The sequence below is a fragment of the Mya arenaria genome, chromosome 7, assembly GCF_026914265.1.
Source record: "Mya arenaria isolate MELC-2E11 chromosome 7, ASM2691426v1".
Taxonomy (NCBI): Eukaryota; Metazoa; Mollusca; class Bivalvia; order Myida; family Myidae; genus Mya; species Mya arenaria.
The window spans coordinates 58912234-58927702 of NC_069128.1; the positions used below are offsets into that span (position 1 = coordinate 58912234).

Consider the following 15469-nt stretch of genomic DNA (forward strand, 5'->3'; position numbering starts at 1 on the left):
ATCAATAACAACAACAATCTGGCCAACTTCCTGGTTTGCTTTAAAAACATTTCTGAAACTACCTGGCCAAACTCACTGAAACTTTACAGGAAGCTTCATTGCATGACCCTCTACAAAAATACATCAATGCATGAGATTGATCAACAACAACAACCACAACATGACCGACCTACTGTTTTTCCTTAAAAAATCTCTGAAAATAACGGGTTAAATTCAATGAAACTTCACAGGAAGCTTCATTGCAGGACTCTTTACAAATATAAAACAAGGCATCGTTATTAGTAAAGATATCTTTAAAATTGCAACATTTTTATTAATGCTTTATCCAAGAATTGTGGCCCTTTGCTTAGGTGAGCTTTTTATGGCCATCATGGCCCTTTTGTTATACATACATTGTAGATTTATATGAATTACACATATCACTTTTACGATTCTTTACAGATATCCTAGTGTGATCGCTTTAGAGAGAACGTGTTTCTGTGTACCCTGACAGGATCTTACAAAAGAAGCAAAAATGGAATTGAACACAAATTACTCATCTTTCAGTTGTGGGGTATGTAACACTGCATTTACTACGAAGAGCTACTTAGAAGATCATATGAAAACTCATGATGGAGAGAAGCAGTTCAAATGCGAAATATGTGAAGCGACATTTACGAGGAACTTTAATTTACAACTTCACATTCGAACGCACACAGGAGAAAAACCGTTTAAATGTGAGATATGTGATGCCGCATTTGCTCGGAACTCTCATTTACGACTCCACATGCGAACGCACACAGGAGAAAAGCCATTCAAATGTGAGGTATGTGATACGGCGTTTGCACTGTCATTTACGAACACACATGCGAACGCACACAGGAGAAAAACCGTTCAAATGTGAGATATGTGGTTCCGCATTTGCTTGGAACTCACATTTACAACACCACATAAAAACGCACACAGGAGAAAGACCGTTCAAATGTGAGATGTGTGATGCCGCATTTAGGCGGAACAATAATTTAAAATATCACATGAGAACGCACACGGGAGAAAAGCCTTATAAATGTGTGATATGTGATGAGGCATTTGCAATGAAATCTACTTTATCCGTCCATATGCGATCGCACACAGGAGAAAAGCCGTTCAAGTGTGAAACATGTGGTGCTGCTTTTTCGCTCAAATTTCGTTTGCACAGCCACCTGCGATTGCACACAGGTGAAAAGCCATACAAGTGTGAGACGTGTGGTATTGCATATTCTTCTACACAATCATTGAAGAATCACATGGAAACTCACTCAGGAGCACACAAATGTGAGACATGTAATGCTACTTTCACAACAATGCCTACATTACTAGGGCATATGCGTACTCACACGGGTGAAAAGCCATATATATGTGAACTATGCGGCGCTAGCTTTGCACGAAAATATAATTTACGGGGTCACGTTAAAGCAACTCATTTAGGAGAGAAACCATTTAGTTGTGACATATGTAGTTCATCCTTTTCAAGGAAATATGATTTGCAAAAACACTCGCGTATTCACACAAAAGACAAACTATGAATGTGTGAGACATGTGGTGCTGCAAGGAATTATGCTGTACATAAACATATGCGAATTTGAGGTTCATTTATGAGGAATGTGCAGGGCTTCCATTAAGAAATTGAAACTGGAAGTATGAACTTCATGTCTATCACTTTTGGAAGTTTTACACTAAAAAATGGAAGTTTAAGTCTTCATAATATAATATCTTTTTCAACTATTTTTCAACAAATATATTAAAAATCGAATAATTTGCACTTTAAGTTATATTATTATAATTAATTACTTGAAAACACTTAAACTGATTGAAATTATGACTATAAAAGTAAATATTGACAAAAAGGTTTTGTTATTTTGAACTTCCAAGCTTTCAACTTTGGAAGTTTTCTTCAAAAATATGGAAGTTTTTGTACTTCCAAGGAATCTGAATTTGCCCATTCTTATCACCTTTCCCGTAGCATGCTTGATTGCAATCTTGATCTTTGACAATTCATTGTTATTGCATGGTTTCCTTTACAAATATTTTTGCTGCCTTCATTTGTTTACTAGTATCTCTTACTTATCATTGGTAAATGTCACTCTTTTTTTGAAAACTATTAAATTGTTACAAGGAATATGTTTCGTAATCAAAGGTTCTAAAAATGCCATACATATCCAAAACAGATTTATTACTAATCGTTTCATACCATTTTTATTTAAATGTATCTTGTATGCTATTATTCATTAACATATATTCCGTATTATTCAAAACATTTTCAAAACCATATTTATTTAACAGTTTTAAGCGTTAGAAACCTAGTTAACATTACTTTTATTTACCTGTTACAATCACTTACAAAACTTGACATGTATACGTTCTATTTCTTTTGACCATTATTGTCCAAAATTTCACAGGCATAATTCAATATTGAGCCAACAAAGGCATCAACTAAACGACCACATATTTTAGGTTTAAGGTCATATTATCTGCATTTATATAAAATAGTTTTCATAGGCTCATAGCCTTAGAAGTTTTTCAAACCAAATGCTCTTGATTCAATTTGAAACTTCCAGCGTTATTTATTAAAGTACCTAAATCGTTGAAATTATCAACACCATCGATATTATGGTCATTTAAAGTCTAATGCACATTATCAATATGACATATTTTATATTCGATGTTTTATTTTTAAACCCAACTGTCATGCATTGCAATATAAGTAAGGTTATTTAAATGGTTTTGGACTTCTTCGGGCGGTTTCCTTAAATGACCATATCTTCTGTAAATAGCATCAATTCCTTAGCCAAAATTGATTCTTTCTTCCGTATATTATTCTAAGTCCTCTACAGACATTTGAAAAGTAATCGCGGACATAACCTTCACTGGGCGCAGGCCAACGACATAAGTAAAGTATTGAGAGTAAGATGTACATTATTTCAAACCATATTGAACATTTTTATACAGTTCCTTCAATATTCTATGTAATTTACCTGCTATACCTGATTTATACAGTTTTAGCCACAGTGTATATCGATAAATACTATCGAAACACTTAAGCATGCAGACACAAACAACGTTATTTAAAACCTGTATTTTCATTAAAACATGTTAGCACATTTGGCATTAAAATATAAATTGCGTCATTTGTTGACCAACCTTTTCGAAATCCGAATTGCGCATCCGAAAATGTTGCATTAGATTTACAACATGATCCGATGCGCTTAATTAAGTGTTGTAAATATTTTGAAAAAAACAACAACTTACAAGTGTAATTCCTTTGTAAGTATTGACATCATTAACATAACGTTTTTGATAAGAGGGAAGTATAACACCCTCTGTCCACTTTTCTGGAAAGAAACCTGACAATAAAATGCTATTGAAACACTTAAAAAATCAAAATTCTCTAGGTTATCTTTTCCTTAAATTATCATAATCCTTCATTTTCTGTCGATAAGCAAAGAATTTCTTTTCCCGATATTGTTTGTATCTTTCAAAAAAAGTATTCCAAAGAAATACTACATCATTAGTAAGCATACATGCTACATCATTAGTAAGCAATTTATTTGAACAGTTTATATTTTCAACTATGTCATTTAAAACGTAATTTTGTAATAATCAGAGTGCGAAATTGTTCACCACGAATATTATCCTAATTAAATCATTAGCGTATGTCTCGTAACTGGGTAAAACAATTGTTACAATATATTGAAAAATGTATTGCAGCATGATCACTCATGGCAATTGCCAAACAAATTACATTCATGGGTCAATAAGTAATCAATTATGGAAGATCCATTATGAGCATAACATATGTTTACAACTGTCACCTACTCTATCATTTATAATGCGTATATTTGAATATTTACAAAGATCAAGCATGAAATCTGAAAGATAATGCACGTGTATTACTTTTTTGAGAAGTGTTATTATAACTGTAAAAATGTATTTAGTATGTCTTGGTTATTTGTTCTTTATTTGTTCTTTAACTTGTATTTACTTTTGCTCTTCGTATCTTGTAAATGCAATTTATTTTGTTTACATGTTTTAATTATCTTCAATATGGAGTAATAAAAGAATATCTACCTAAGAAAATTTATGTTCATTTTCAACAGAGCCCCTAACAGAGGCATACACTGATTTTGAAAAGCAACAGTTTTGCTTGTTCATTGCTCAAATTTATGGCAAACTTTGTGGCCGACCCTTTCAGTATGAGGTTACTCGGGCTCAGAATACACTATAAATGATCAATATTTATGTGAAAAACTACAGAAACAAAACAAACATTAGTTGATGCTTTTATTCGAGCATTATTAAGTTAAGGGTCAGATGTTTGATGTTTTGGAAAATCAAAAGAAATCGATTTTTAAATTAACGTATCAATCCTTCCATGCTGTATATGGGGTAAGTTGGGTAACTAGCCCGTTAGCCCCTATTTTATTACGATATATTAGAATTTTGTAGTATTGGTTCAACGTACCGGGGTTTCTCACATATATTTACCCTATATTATTTTATTATCTGTAGGCAAGGGATACAACAATGATTCCGCAATTCTGACACGGGTTCGTTAAGCAAAATACATACGTATGTTAAAGTACCTTTATCAGCCAAATATTACTCGATGTTAACTACTAAAATAACAAAATATTCACATATTAATCATGCGCATTTCAAACTTTAACATCTTGAACAAGGGCACAGTACCGCAGCGCTTTTAGTTAGTTCGCCATTTGACCGTATACTGGACTTACCGAAATACGATTATTCACCGAAAGACGGATGGTACAGGGTAGGTAACATCGATTCGAAAGTGACTTCTCATTGTAACATGCCTTATTTTTAAAACAAATGAGACCATTTTCCTTGAAGATCTGTGCCAATTCTATACATTGTTTTAAACTGAAGATTTGTATTCTAAAAAGCCCGAAATATGATGGAACTATTTGAAATGAGAAAGTAGTTACATGGAAACCGAATCACCAGACCCTGCGCCAAATAAATGGCAACCCCGAAAAGAGAAGACTGTGAATGTCTTTGACTGAAATTAATTTTCGTCAAAGAAACATCTTTGTTTCTTACTTGTAATAAATGAATAAATAAAATGATAAGCTTTCCGTCTATATGATGTTGGTGGTCGTGAAGTGCTAAAAATAGGATTACTTGTAATGTGAAGTTTATGATGTTATAATGTAATTGGGATTTGTATTGGTGGTCTGTAACCTACAGTATTACATAAAATCGAATAAGCAACTCCAGTTACTCCCCTTAGTAGTAATTTAGCCATTTCATAAGAAAATACAACCAAACAGTTGGATCGAGGTAATTTGAATTTACAAATGCGATTTTGTGATCACAGGGCGTTCCCTCGATTTGTTTACCGTATATAAATATGAATATTGTATATACTTTACTATATATATATGGAACAAAATCGAGAGAAACCCCTGTGACAGTGACTTTACTCACTGTACTGTATGTTTTCTCGATCATTCAACAAACATAAACACATATGAAACGAAACTTACTTTTCATGCTAGACCAGTAACATATAGTCCATTTTAACAGCCGCTTCTGTGCCTTTGACGATTTTTGTTTTGACTCGACGAATTAAGGGGTACATCATGAATGTCAAAATGGTACGGATGTGGCGGGTCTAGCTATAGAACTTCAGCGAACACGTTATATATTACCTTTTTGGAAGTGTTCGCTGAAGAGAACGCCGTATCCAAACCCTACCAGAATTCGTGACATTTTTATGTCACGCTGTTATTTCACTTGTATGCATTGTACAGACAAAATAACTGTATCCTCAGATAATTGAAGTAAAATGTAGTTCACAAACATATTTTCAAAACCAAAAAACGCTTTAAAGATAGTTGATTTAGCATTTCAATAAATCCTTTTACAAGCATTCCTTATCTAGGTCATAGTTGTGTTCAAATTTAATCACGTGACACCAAGATTTACAAAAAATACCCATGTGACCTACGTTTGACCTCACAAATGGGCTGTTTTAAAAAAAATGGCAGGAAACATGTAAAAATGGTCAAAATTTTAAACAGGTCTGAGTAAACATTTGATTACCTCATTATAATAAGCTGTCATTGTAGTCTACAAAAATAGTTGTGTGCAAAGAATATATAACAAATACTTATTTTTTTATTGAACTTTAATTCAGCTGACCCAACAAAAAAAGAAAACAACATGTACCATCTTCAAAGTCACTACAGAAACAAAATCATTAAACTCTGTGTCTTTTTATGCTCAGTTTTCTTAGTTTAGGTGTTAATGTGAATGAAAAAATGTTTAAGCAAGCAATATGCCAACCGAAAAGAATAAATTATTTTTTCCCCATTATTTACCCAAATTTAATGGCTACTATGAACAAACAAGTTTGTTTTCTTATTGAATTGTATAATATTTGTACATAAAAACTGCCTTTCCTTATATTTTAAAGAATAGCAAGTCAATACAACAGAGTATTACATTAACATTACTTAACATTTCACCTTACAGAACTGATATAAAGATATAGCAGTTTGATGAATAAATGTTTCACTCCTGACATAATTCACATTATTATCATAATTCAGATTACAACTTAATCTTGTGAAATAATTAGAATACAAGTGTAATAATACCTTAATTTATCACTGTAATGCTAACATGAAATAACTATTCAACAGTTTTAATACTGAAACTTTGATTTTTTATCACTTTATGAATAACAAGATGAATTTGATACAAGAAACAACAACAGAGTTTCAACTTTAAGTTAACTTACAAACACTTTGATAAGAACAGGTAATTATAGTACTGATTTGTTGCATATTAAAGTAACCCTGTACTATTAACAGAATACAACCATCATAACTTCTGAAAACATGAAATGTCAACATGTTTCACTCCTGATGTGTATGTCAACTTAAACACTAGGAATGAATCCTTCTGCATGTGCAACCTGTGGTATGTTGATCTCAATTTTGATTCCACAACCAGGCAACAGTGTAACGTAGGCTGAGTTAGAGTTTGTAAAATATCATGTACTAACTGCCAGGAACCATCATCATTTGACCATGTACCGTATACCCTCTCGGCCGGCCTGTCTTCTGGATTAACCTTAACTCTCTATACTTGTTTTATCCAACTTAATTACCTGTAAATTTATGTAAATTTCAAGATTATATATGGAAAATAGAGCTAAATAGTACACATGAATAATAACATTAACATCTTATCTTATCCTATTTGCCTATCTTATGTAAGAAGTGTCAGTTTCTAAAAACTTATTTTTAGTATCACATTAGCCATATATACAGATATAAGGGCCACAGATAATGCTTGTTTCTACGTAAGCTCAGTTTGACTGCAACAAAGTCCTGGGGTGCATAACTGAAATATGGAGATCAAAATTAATCTATTAATTTGGTCATGTACATTTTATATCTGTCATTTTTTTAAATCAAAACTTAGTTGTTAGAGTTAAAATAATTGTTTGTAAATGCTTGAAACTCACCTTACTGCATTTGTTCTACTACAAGTTACATAAGAATTAAAACAAAAATCATTTATAAGTAATTCTACAACTTCACAAGTTATTATACTTTTGTTCAACATTATTTGAACGCCTGTGGCATAATTTACTTAGAAGCATTATGTGATACTCATTTATTTATAAAAGCATTTATGTGATATTCATTTATTTATAAAAGCAATTTTGTGATATTCATTTATTTATAAAAGCATTTTTGTGATATTCATTTATTTATAAAAGTATTTTTGTGATATTTATTATTAAAGCATGTACCTGTTCATGTCCCACTTCACTTTGCCATTTACAGTGTTATTTGTGCCAAAAAATGCCAACTTTCTTTGTCTTTTCTTGGTCAGCCAATTTTGTTAATCCCAAGTACTTCTTCACCATTGTCTGTATCCTTCTTTGTTAATATGTTCATATGTGACAGCCTTCGTGGTGAAGCATTCTTTACTATATGATCCATAGTGTTTGCATAAGCTCTAGGACTTTCTAGTAGATGCCTGCATGGTCTTTCGGCAGATTTGCAAATGTTTACATTTTTCTGCTTTCTTGTTCTTCTTGATATTGTCCGGGAGCTTCTACTCTTCAGTTTTCTTCCAGCTTTGGCAGCTTTGCAATTCCTACTTTTCTTTTCCCATTCTCTGTTAAGCTTTCATTCTTTCATATACAACTGTCTATTTGTATTTTCGACTTGCTTCTTTTTTCAGTTTCGCCATTTCAAGTAGTTCATCATCCTTTTTCAACTTCTGTCTATGTTTTCGAACTCTTTCTGTGGATGTTATTATATTGGTTTGTGTCCTATATTGATTTTTTTATTTTTCTTAATGATTTTCTGATGGTTAGAAGGCTAACAATAAGCGTGCTCATCTTGGCCTCTTTATATTTACTCTGAAATTGAATGTATGCAATTTTATCATTTTAATGTCAGGAGTGAAACATTTTTACCCATGCAAGAAATCATGCTAAGAAGAAAAGGTATATGCTGTAATTTGTTATTTACAGAAACCTGCAGTAACATTTGATAAAACATAAGCATGGAAAACATAAAAAAAATCATACAGAAAAATATGTTTATCATTTTAGTCATATATTTTTTTCAGATATATTTTCGACTAATAAACTATTATTATAACAATTTTATTTGATAGCATTAAAACACTTACCATGTATGAACTAGATTGTAGTATTATCCACCAATCATCACCAAGAAATTAGAAAAATGCACAGCTGAACAGTGTTGCTTAATAATATGCTAGTTTAAAAAATAGCACCAAAATTGGAAATTGCGTTTCACTCCTGACATTAACATACATGCCATATACTCAATACACAAACAATAACTTTGATCATGACTGCCACTTGTGATTGCTCTAAGACAAACACTTCTTGGAAAAATGCATTTGGGTACATATATGTTCTTTTTTCAAACACAGTGATTCATTTAAGTGCAAATGTTTCACTCCTGACATATTTGGGTCATCTTAGAATATACACTGCTAAAAATAGAGTTTAAATATATGATGATTAAATTATTACTTGTTTAAGTCATGGATACATATAACTTTATAATAGCAAGAGTAAGTTTTAGATTTATACCGATTTTTTATGGAAAATAACATTACCGCCCTTATTCCTTTTCAGTCTTGTTTCATGTCTAAAACATTTTTATATTTTATTTAGTTTTATGTTATTTTTTAGCCAAGACATTCAAATTGAATAAAAATAAATAATTTACTCTCTCACCCACATTTTGACATTGAAATAACATTTTGAATTTTAAGCTTTTCTTAAAATGTCACACTTTTTTGTTGCACTCCTGACATTTTTTGCATGTTTTATGGACATAACTTTTTTTTGTGTGAATATATCTTGTCCAAATTTTACATACAGTTATATGACACCAGTTGGCATTTTTAGACAATTGAATTAGAATCTTATAATGCATAATGTGATAGAAGTTAATGAAAAACTAAAACTAGCCATTTTTTAAAAAACAGCCCAAATGTAATGTTTATATTGGTGTTATTTTTTCTATTCCGAATAATTAGTAAATAACTAATAACAAATTTGGAATAAATAAATTGTTTTTACTTATCAAAAGGTATTTTCAGCCTTACTGCATTTGGATTCAACTAAATGAACAATTAGTCCAAATAATTGTACGTTGACGGATTTTTTTTATTTTTGATATGGCAAATCCTTCACGTACAAATTGTTTAGTATCAAAAGTGGGTAGTTGTTCCGATCAGGATTCCGGGTTAAAGCATATAGCGTCTATAAAATATCATAAAAACAAGAAATATTACCAGATAATGTTATTTTATATTAGTTCCGTACACAAAAAAATAAATATCCAACTTATAATTATGAGTTTGATGGCTTTTCTTCATTTCATTCTGTCAAAACATAACGATATATATATATATATATACATGAAGGGCAGCTGCAAGGCTTCAGGGCACAGTTTTAAATCGCTCGGAACATTTCGGCCATGGCCGAGTTGTTACGATTGTATAACGAGGTCTGTCTCGAAGCTTTGTCGGAGGAGGCCGAGTTATTACGATTGTATGGAGTTGTTCCCCTTCGCATAATTGTTGTCTGTGCCAGTCAACTTTCGTTTTATTGGAAAGGTAAACAACTTGTTTTAATGCATTAAATGCTTGTTTAGTGCAAAATAACATTTCACTTACATGGTAAAATATGAATATAACTCTTTATGATCAATTTCAACCATAAAATACTTCACTTAAAACAATTTCAATATTTTTAAAACACCCCCGTTTTTTGCACATTCCCGTTTAGACGTTAGGGATTGGAAGAATCCCGTATAACACGTCTATTATTTTAGACTAAATGAACAATGTGAATCTGATGCTATAAATAGAATCCATCGACGTCATCATGGTCATGTGACTGCATTGCATCATCACACTCAATTGATTCTGGTTGACTTTACTATGGGGGTTACGCCATAACTTTAATGTGTTGTAAACATCAAAAAAATAAATATCAACATTAAAGTTATGGAAGCCAGAACTATGGCGGGTCAAGCCTTTGTCTAGTGGTATAAACACACTTGACTTACAGTCCAGAGTTGCCGGTTTGATTCCCCGCTGCACCAATAAAACAATGCTTATCGTCTTCCGGGAGGGGCGTTAAATGGGGTTCCCGTGTGACACATTCTCGTTCACCAGAGTAATGATACTATGCGTACCACAGATTTACCACTATCAAACCTCTGATGAATGAGAATGGCTCTGATGAATGAGAATGGCGTGACAGTGCTATACACTGTAGCAAGTTAAAGAGCCCGGGTATCTCTAGCCACGATTACATTCTGTCTGTGCACTATGCTAAAAATAAGATGAGTAATACTCTTATTAAAGTACTCGCCAAAAGGGCCTTGCCCGAGTGCAAGTATATATAAGCTTTCACACACACTCTTATGTGACTAGCTAAAAGAAAATTATCGCTAATTAATAACAAACTGAACTTAATAAAGTATAATCATGTCCGGATAGCTATCCCTAATAGCTTTATTTATGAGCATTCAGGTATACATTTTTTTTTTACATTTATCCTTGTCTCCAGACATAATCGTAAGATTGTCAATTTAAGACTCCTGGACGGCCTTTTTGGTGGACAATGTTTCCTAAATCGCAGTATTGTTGTTAATAAAATAATATCACTTTTGAGCGGTTTTAAATAATATTTGACAATTAATCTCCATTATTTTATTACATCTAAATATTTAAACTGTGGGTCAGACGCCACAAAACCAGTGTGCAATTTACAGGTCATCGCAATTGCCAATTGCTACGAAAATGGGGACCCGGCTATTAAAAATAAGTTAAAATACCCTGATTGGCTATGTTCATGATAGCATTTACACTTACAGTTATCCACCGTCAGGAACATGTGTAAAACGCGGTTCTGCTTGCAACACGGTGAGATAAAATGCGGCTCCTCAAGGCAAAAACTTATGTTTTATTCCATCATATATTGGTGTTCCTTCATTCACAAAATATTTACTGTTACTTTATACTTGTTCAACGGTGAAACCTATATAAATCCTTACTATACTTTAAAGGCAACTAACTGCTATATAGCATTTTTAAGAATACCGGAAGTAAACGCGTTTCAAACCTGCTGGCGGACCTTGACAAAACATAAACAAAACAAACCGGCCTTATGTTTGAACAAACTGTTGTTGTTCTAAAATTAATTTATTTTTAATTTAAAGTATATTTCCAGCGCTAAAGAGAGTGTCCTGTTCTATAGGTTATTGTTGTGTTTTAATGTAGGTATGTAATAAAGACACTAAAATATTTACTACATTTATTCTACAAGTGTATAACATGTGAGTACATCAATAGTCTGAATCATACTGCCTCTCTGATACTTCTAGGGGTTCCACCTTGGTGCCTTAGCAGGGCGGTTACTAATTTGCATATAGAGGCGGAGCTTCTATGCTCACAACATTACAGTTATGATACGCTGGGGTGCCGAGGATGGTTGCCCGTAGATTCGTAATTGCGTCCTTGGACATCGAGATACCTTTAGAAAATATGGTTATTGTATGTGGTAAAATGTTAACTATCTATAGGAAAATGGTTTCCTTTATGATAACAGATTAAGCAAAAGACACACCTTAAGTGCCTAAGAACTCGAATAGAGTTACACACGACACTTCTGGCATGTAATTGTTGCTTGCATGATGTTCTATTTTTACATAGATTTATATGAATTACACATATCACTTTTACGATTCTTTACAGATATCCTAGTGTGATCGCTTTAGAGAGAACGTGTTTCTGTGTACCCTGACAAGATCTTCCAAAAGAAGCAAAAATGGAGTTGAACACAAATTACTCATCTTTCAGTTGTGGGGTATGTAACACTGCATTTACTACGAAGAGCTACTTAGAAGATCATATGAAAACTCATGATGGAGAGAAGCAGTTCAAATGCGAAATATGTGAAGCGACATTTACGAGGAACTTTAATTTACAACTTCACATTCGAACGCACACAGGAGAAAAACCGTTTAAATGTGAGATATGTGATGCCGCATTTGCTTGGAATTCTAATTTACGACTCCACATGCGAACACACACAGGAGAAAGGCCGTTCAAATGTGAGATGTGTAATGCGGCATTTGCGCGGAACTGTCATTTACGAACCCACATGCGAACGCATACAGGAGAGAAGCCTTTCAAATGTCTGATTTGTGATGGGGCATTTGCAATAAAATCTACTTTACAAGTCCATATGCGCACGCACACAGGAGAAAAGCCGTTCAAGTGTGAAACATGTGGTGCTGCTTTTTCACGCAGAACTCGATTCCACAGCCACCTGCGAATACACACGGGGGAAAAGCCATACAAATGTGAGACGTGTGGAATTTCATATTCTTCAAGGCCATCTTTGAAGAATCACATGCAAACTCACTCAGGAGCACACAAATGTGAGACATGTAATGCTACTTTTACAAGGATTGCAACATTACAAGGGCATATGCGTACTCACACGGGTGAAAGGCCATATATATGTGAACTGTGCGGCGCTAACTTTGCAAGAAAATATCATTTAAAGGGCCATGTTAAGGCAACTCATTTAGGAGAAAAACCATTTAGTTGTGACATATGTAGTGTTTCTTTTGCAAGGAAATATGATTTGCGAATCCACTCGCGTATTCACACCAAAGATAAACAATAAATATGTGAGACACGTGGTGCTGAAAGGAAATATGCTGCACATAAACATATGCGAATTTGAGGTTCATTTATGAGGAATGTGGAGCGGCATGTTCACGGAAATATATAAATATCAACTAATTGTGAAATAAGTTCGGGAAAAACTTTTTGTGACCGAGTTGGAATTTGGCACCGTGCGACTTTCTCTCGCATATTATATTTCAACTGTTTTTATAAATATTTTTTTTAATAATTTAAAGTATCTGAATTTCTCCATTCTTATTATTTTTCCCGTAGAATGCTTGATTGCAATCTTGATCTTTGACAAAACTAACGAAATATCATTCATTATTATTGCATGGTTTCCTTTACAAAACCTTTTTTGCTTTCTTCATTTGATTACTAGTATCTCTTACTTATCATTGGAAAATGTCACTCTTTTTTGTAAATGTAGATGTTCTGTTTATTTCTACAGATGTTCACAGAAATCAGTGAAAATAAATGAAACGACTACTTCGGAACTTTTTTTTCTTGATTTTTAGCTATACTGGCCAAAGGCCAGAAGAGCTTATGCGATGGTAATGTGTACGTAGTATGTGCATCCGTGCGTTCGTGCGTCTGTAAACAATTGCTTGTGAACACGATACAGTTTTCAGTTTTGATTGTATCTCGATGAAACTTGTACAGTATCTAGATATCCATTAGAGCTTGGTTCCTTTCGAAAACCAGCCAGATCCGCCCATGCATGCCTAGATAATGGCCCTTGATAGTATAAATAAATGCTATTGTGCAAACAATTGGTTGTGAACATGATACAGTCTTCAGTTTTGATTGTATCTCGATGAAACTTGTACAGTATTTAGATATCCATTAGAGATCGGTTCCTTTCGAAAACCAGCCAGATCCGCCCATGCATGCCAAGATTATGGCCCTTGATAGTATACAATAATGCTATTGTGTGAACAATAGCTTGTGAACACGATACAGTCTTCATTTTTGATTGTATCTCGATGAAACTTGTACAGTATTTAGATATCCAATAGAGCTCGATTCCTTTCGAAAACCAGCCAGGTCCGACCATGCATGCCTAGATTACGTCCTTGAAAGTATTAAAAAATCAGTTTGTCTGTAAACAATAGCTTGTGAACATGATACAGTCTTCAGTTTTGATTGTATCTCGATGAAACTTGTACAGTATTTAGATATCCATTAGAACTCGGTTCCTTTTGAAAACCAGCCAAATCTGCCCATGCATGCCTGGATTATGGGTCTATTTTTAGCCAAGTCTACATGAGCGAAGTCTATTTTTAGCCAAGTTTAAATGTAAAGTCACAATTGCTTGTGAAGGTTTGTTCAAATTATGCCCCTGGGGTCATTTCGGCCCCCCCCCCCCCACACACACACGGAGATTGTCCCGCAAGGGTCCAGTGCGGCAAATGCAAACAACCTCGGCGACGTTGGCGGAGGCACAGGGAATTGAGTTCTGTTTTCTTTGTAAGGGACCCCCCCCCCCTTAAATTGAGAAATGTTAACAACTTTTTGTCTAAAACCATTATGCAAATCCTTGCTATTTTGAACAAGGCTTTATTTAGTGGTCCACTGCCATGGTTGTTCAAATTATGCCCCTTGGGTCAAAACTGGCACTGCCCTGGGTGTCACTATTTTCCTAGAGACCTATTTAAGAAATATTTTCAAAATCTTCTTGTTTCAAACCACAAGGTCCATAACTTTGGTATTTGTTGTGGAGCATCATATGATGCAATTTGAAACATTTGAAATAATGCCCCTTGGGCAAAAGCTTGCCCTATCCCTTTTGACTTACTTATTAATTTTTAAAGCTACAGTAATGAAATTTTGACCATGTGAACAGTTTTGCAAACAATCATTAATGTTGTCCTCGGTTGTCCTTGACTTTGACCGTCTTTTTATTTTTAAAGCTACAGAAATGAAATTTTGACGATGAGTACAGTTTTGAAAGCAAATATTTATTTACCCTACCTTTACTTGGCACATATTAAAATAGTTCATGCAACTAATCTGCTTACAACACTTCCTGTCCTCAGATGTTGAACGTGCAGCGTTTTCAGCTAACCCAAACACTAATATTTAACTATATATTTGTTGCCTATTACTCAAACGTACATGCTCTGGATTAAAAATGACCACAAGAGCCATGCGAGTAGAGCATAGGCCTTTTGAGGCCTCTTGTTTTTAAACTATTAAATGGTTACAA

General features: G+C 33.6%; 1 protein-coding gene across 1 annotated transcript; it reads left to right on the plus strand.

Moving 5' to 3' along the window:
• Positions 1-493: 493 nt before the first annotated feature.
• Positions 494-13733, plus strand: LOC128240372 (zinc finger protein 253-like). Its single transcript, XM_052957003.1, has 2 exons — positions 494-1605; positions 13320-13733. The coding sequence occupies exon 1, from the start codon at positions 609-611 to the stop codon at positions 1542-1544; it is 936 nt and encodes a 311-aa protein (XP_052812963.1). The 5' UTR covers positions 494-608; the 3' UTR covers positions 1545-1605; positions 13320-13733.
• The last annotated feature ends 1736 nt before the right edge of the window (positions 13734-15469 follow it).

Excerpts from the sequence above, each read along its gene's own strand:
- LOC128240372 (XM_052957003.1), top strand. The coding sequence starts at position 609 with ATGATGGAGAGAAGCAGTTCAAATGCGAAATATGTGAAGCGACATTTA.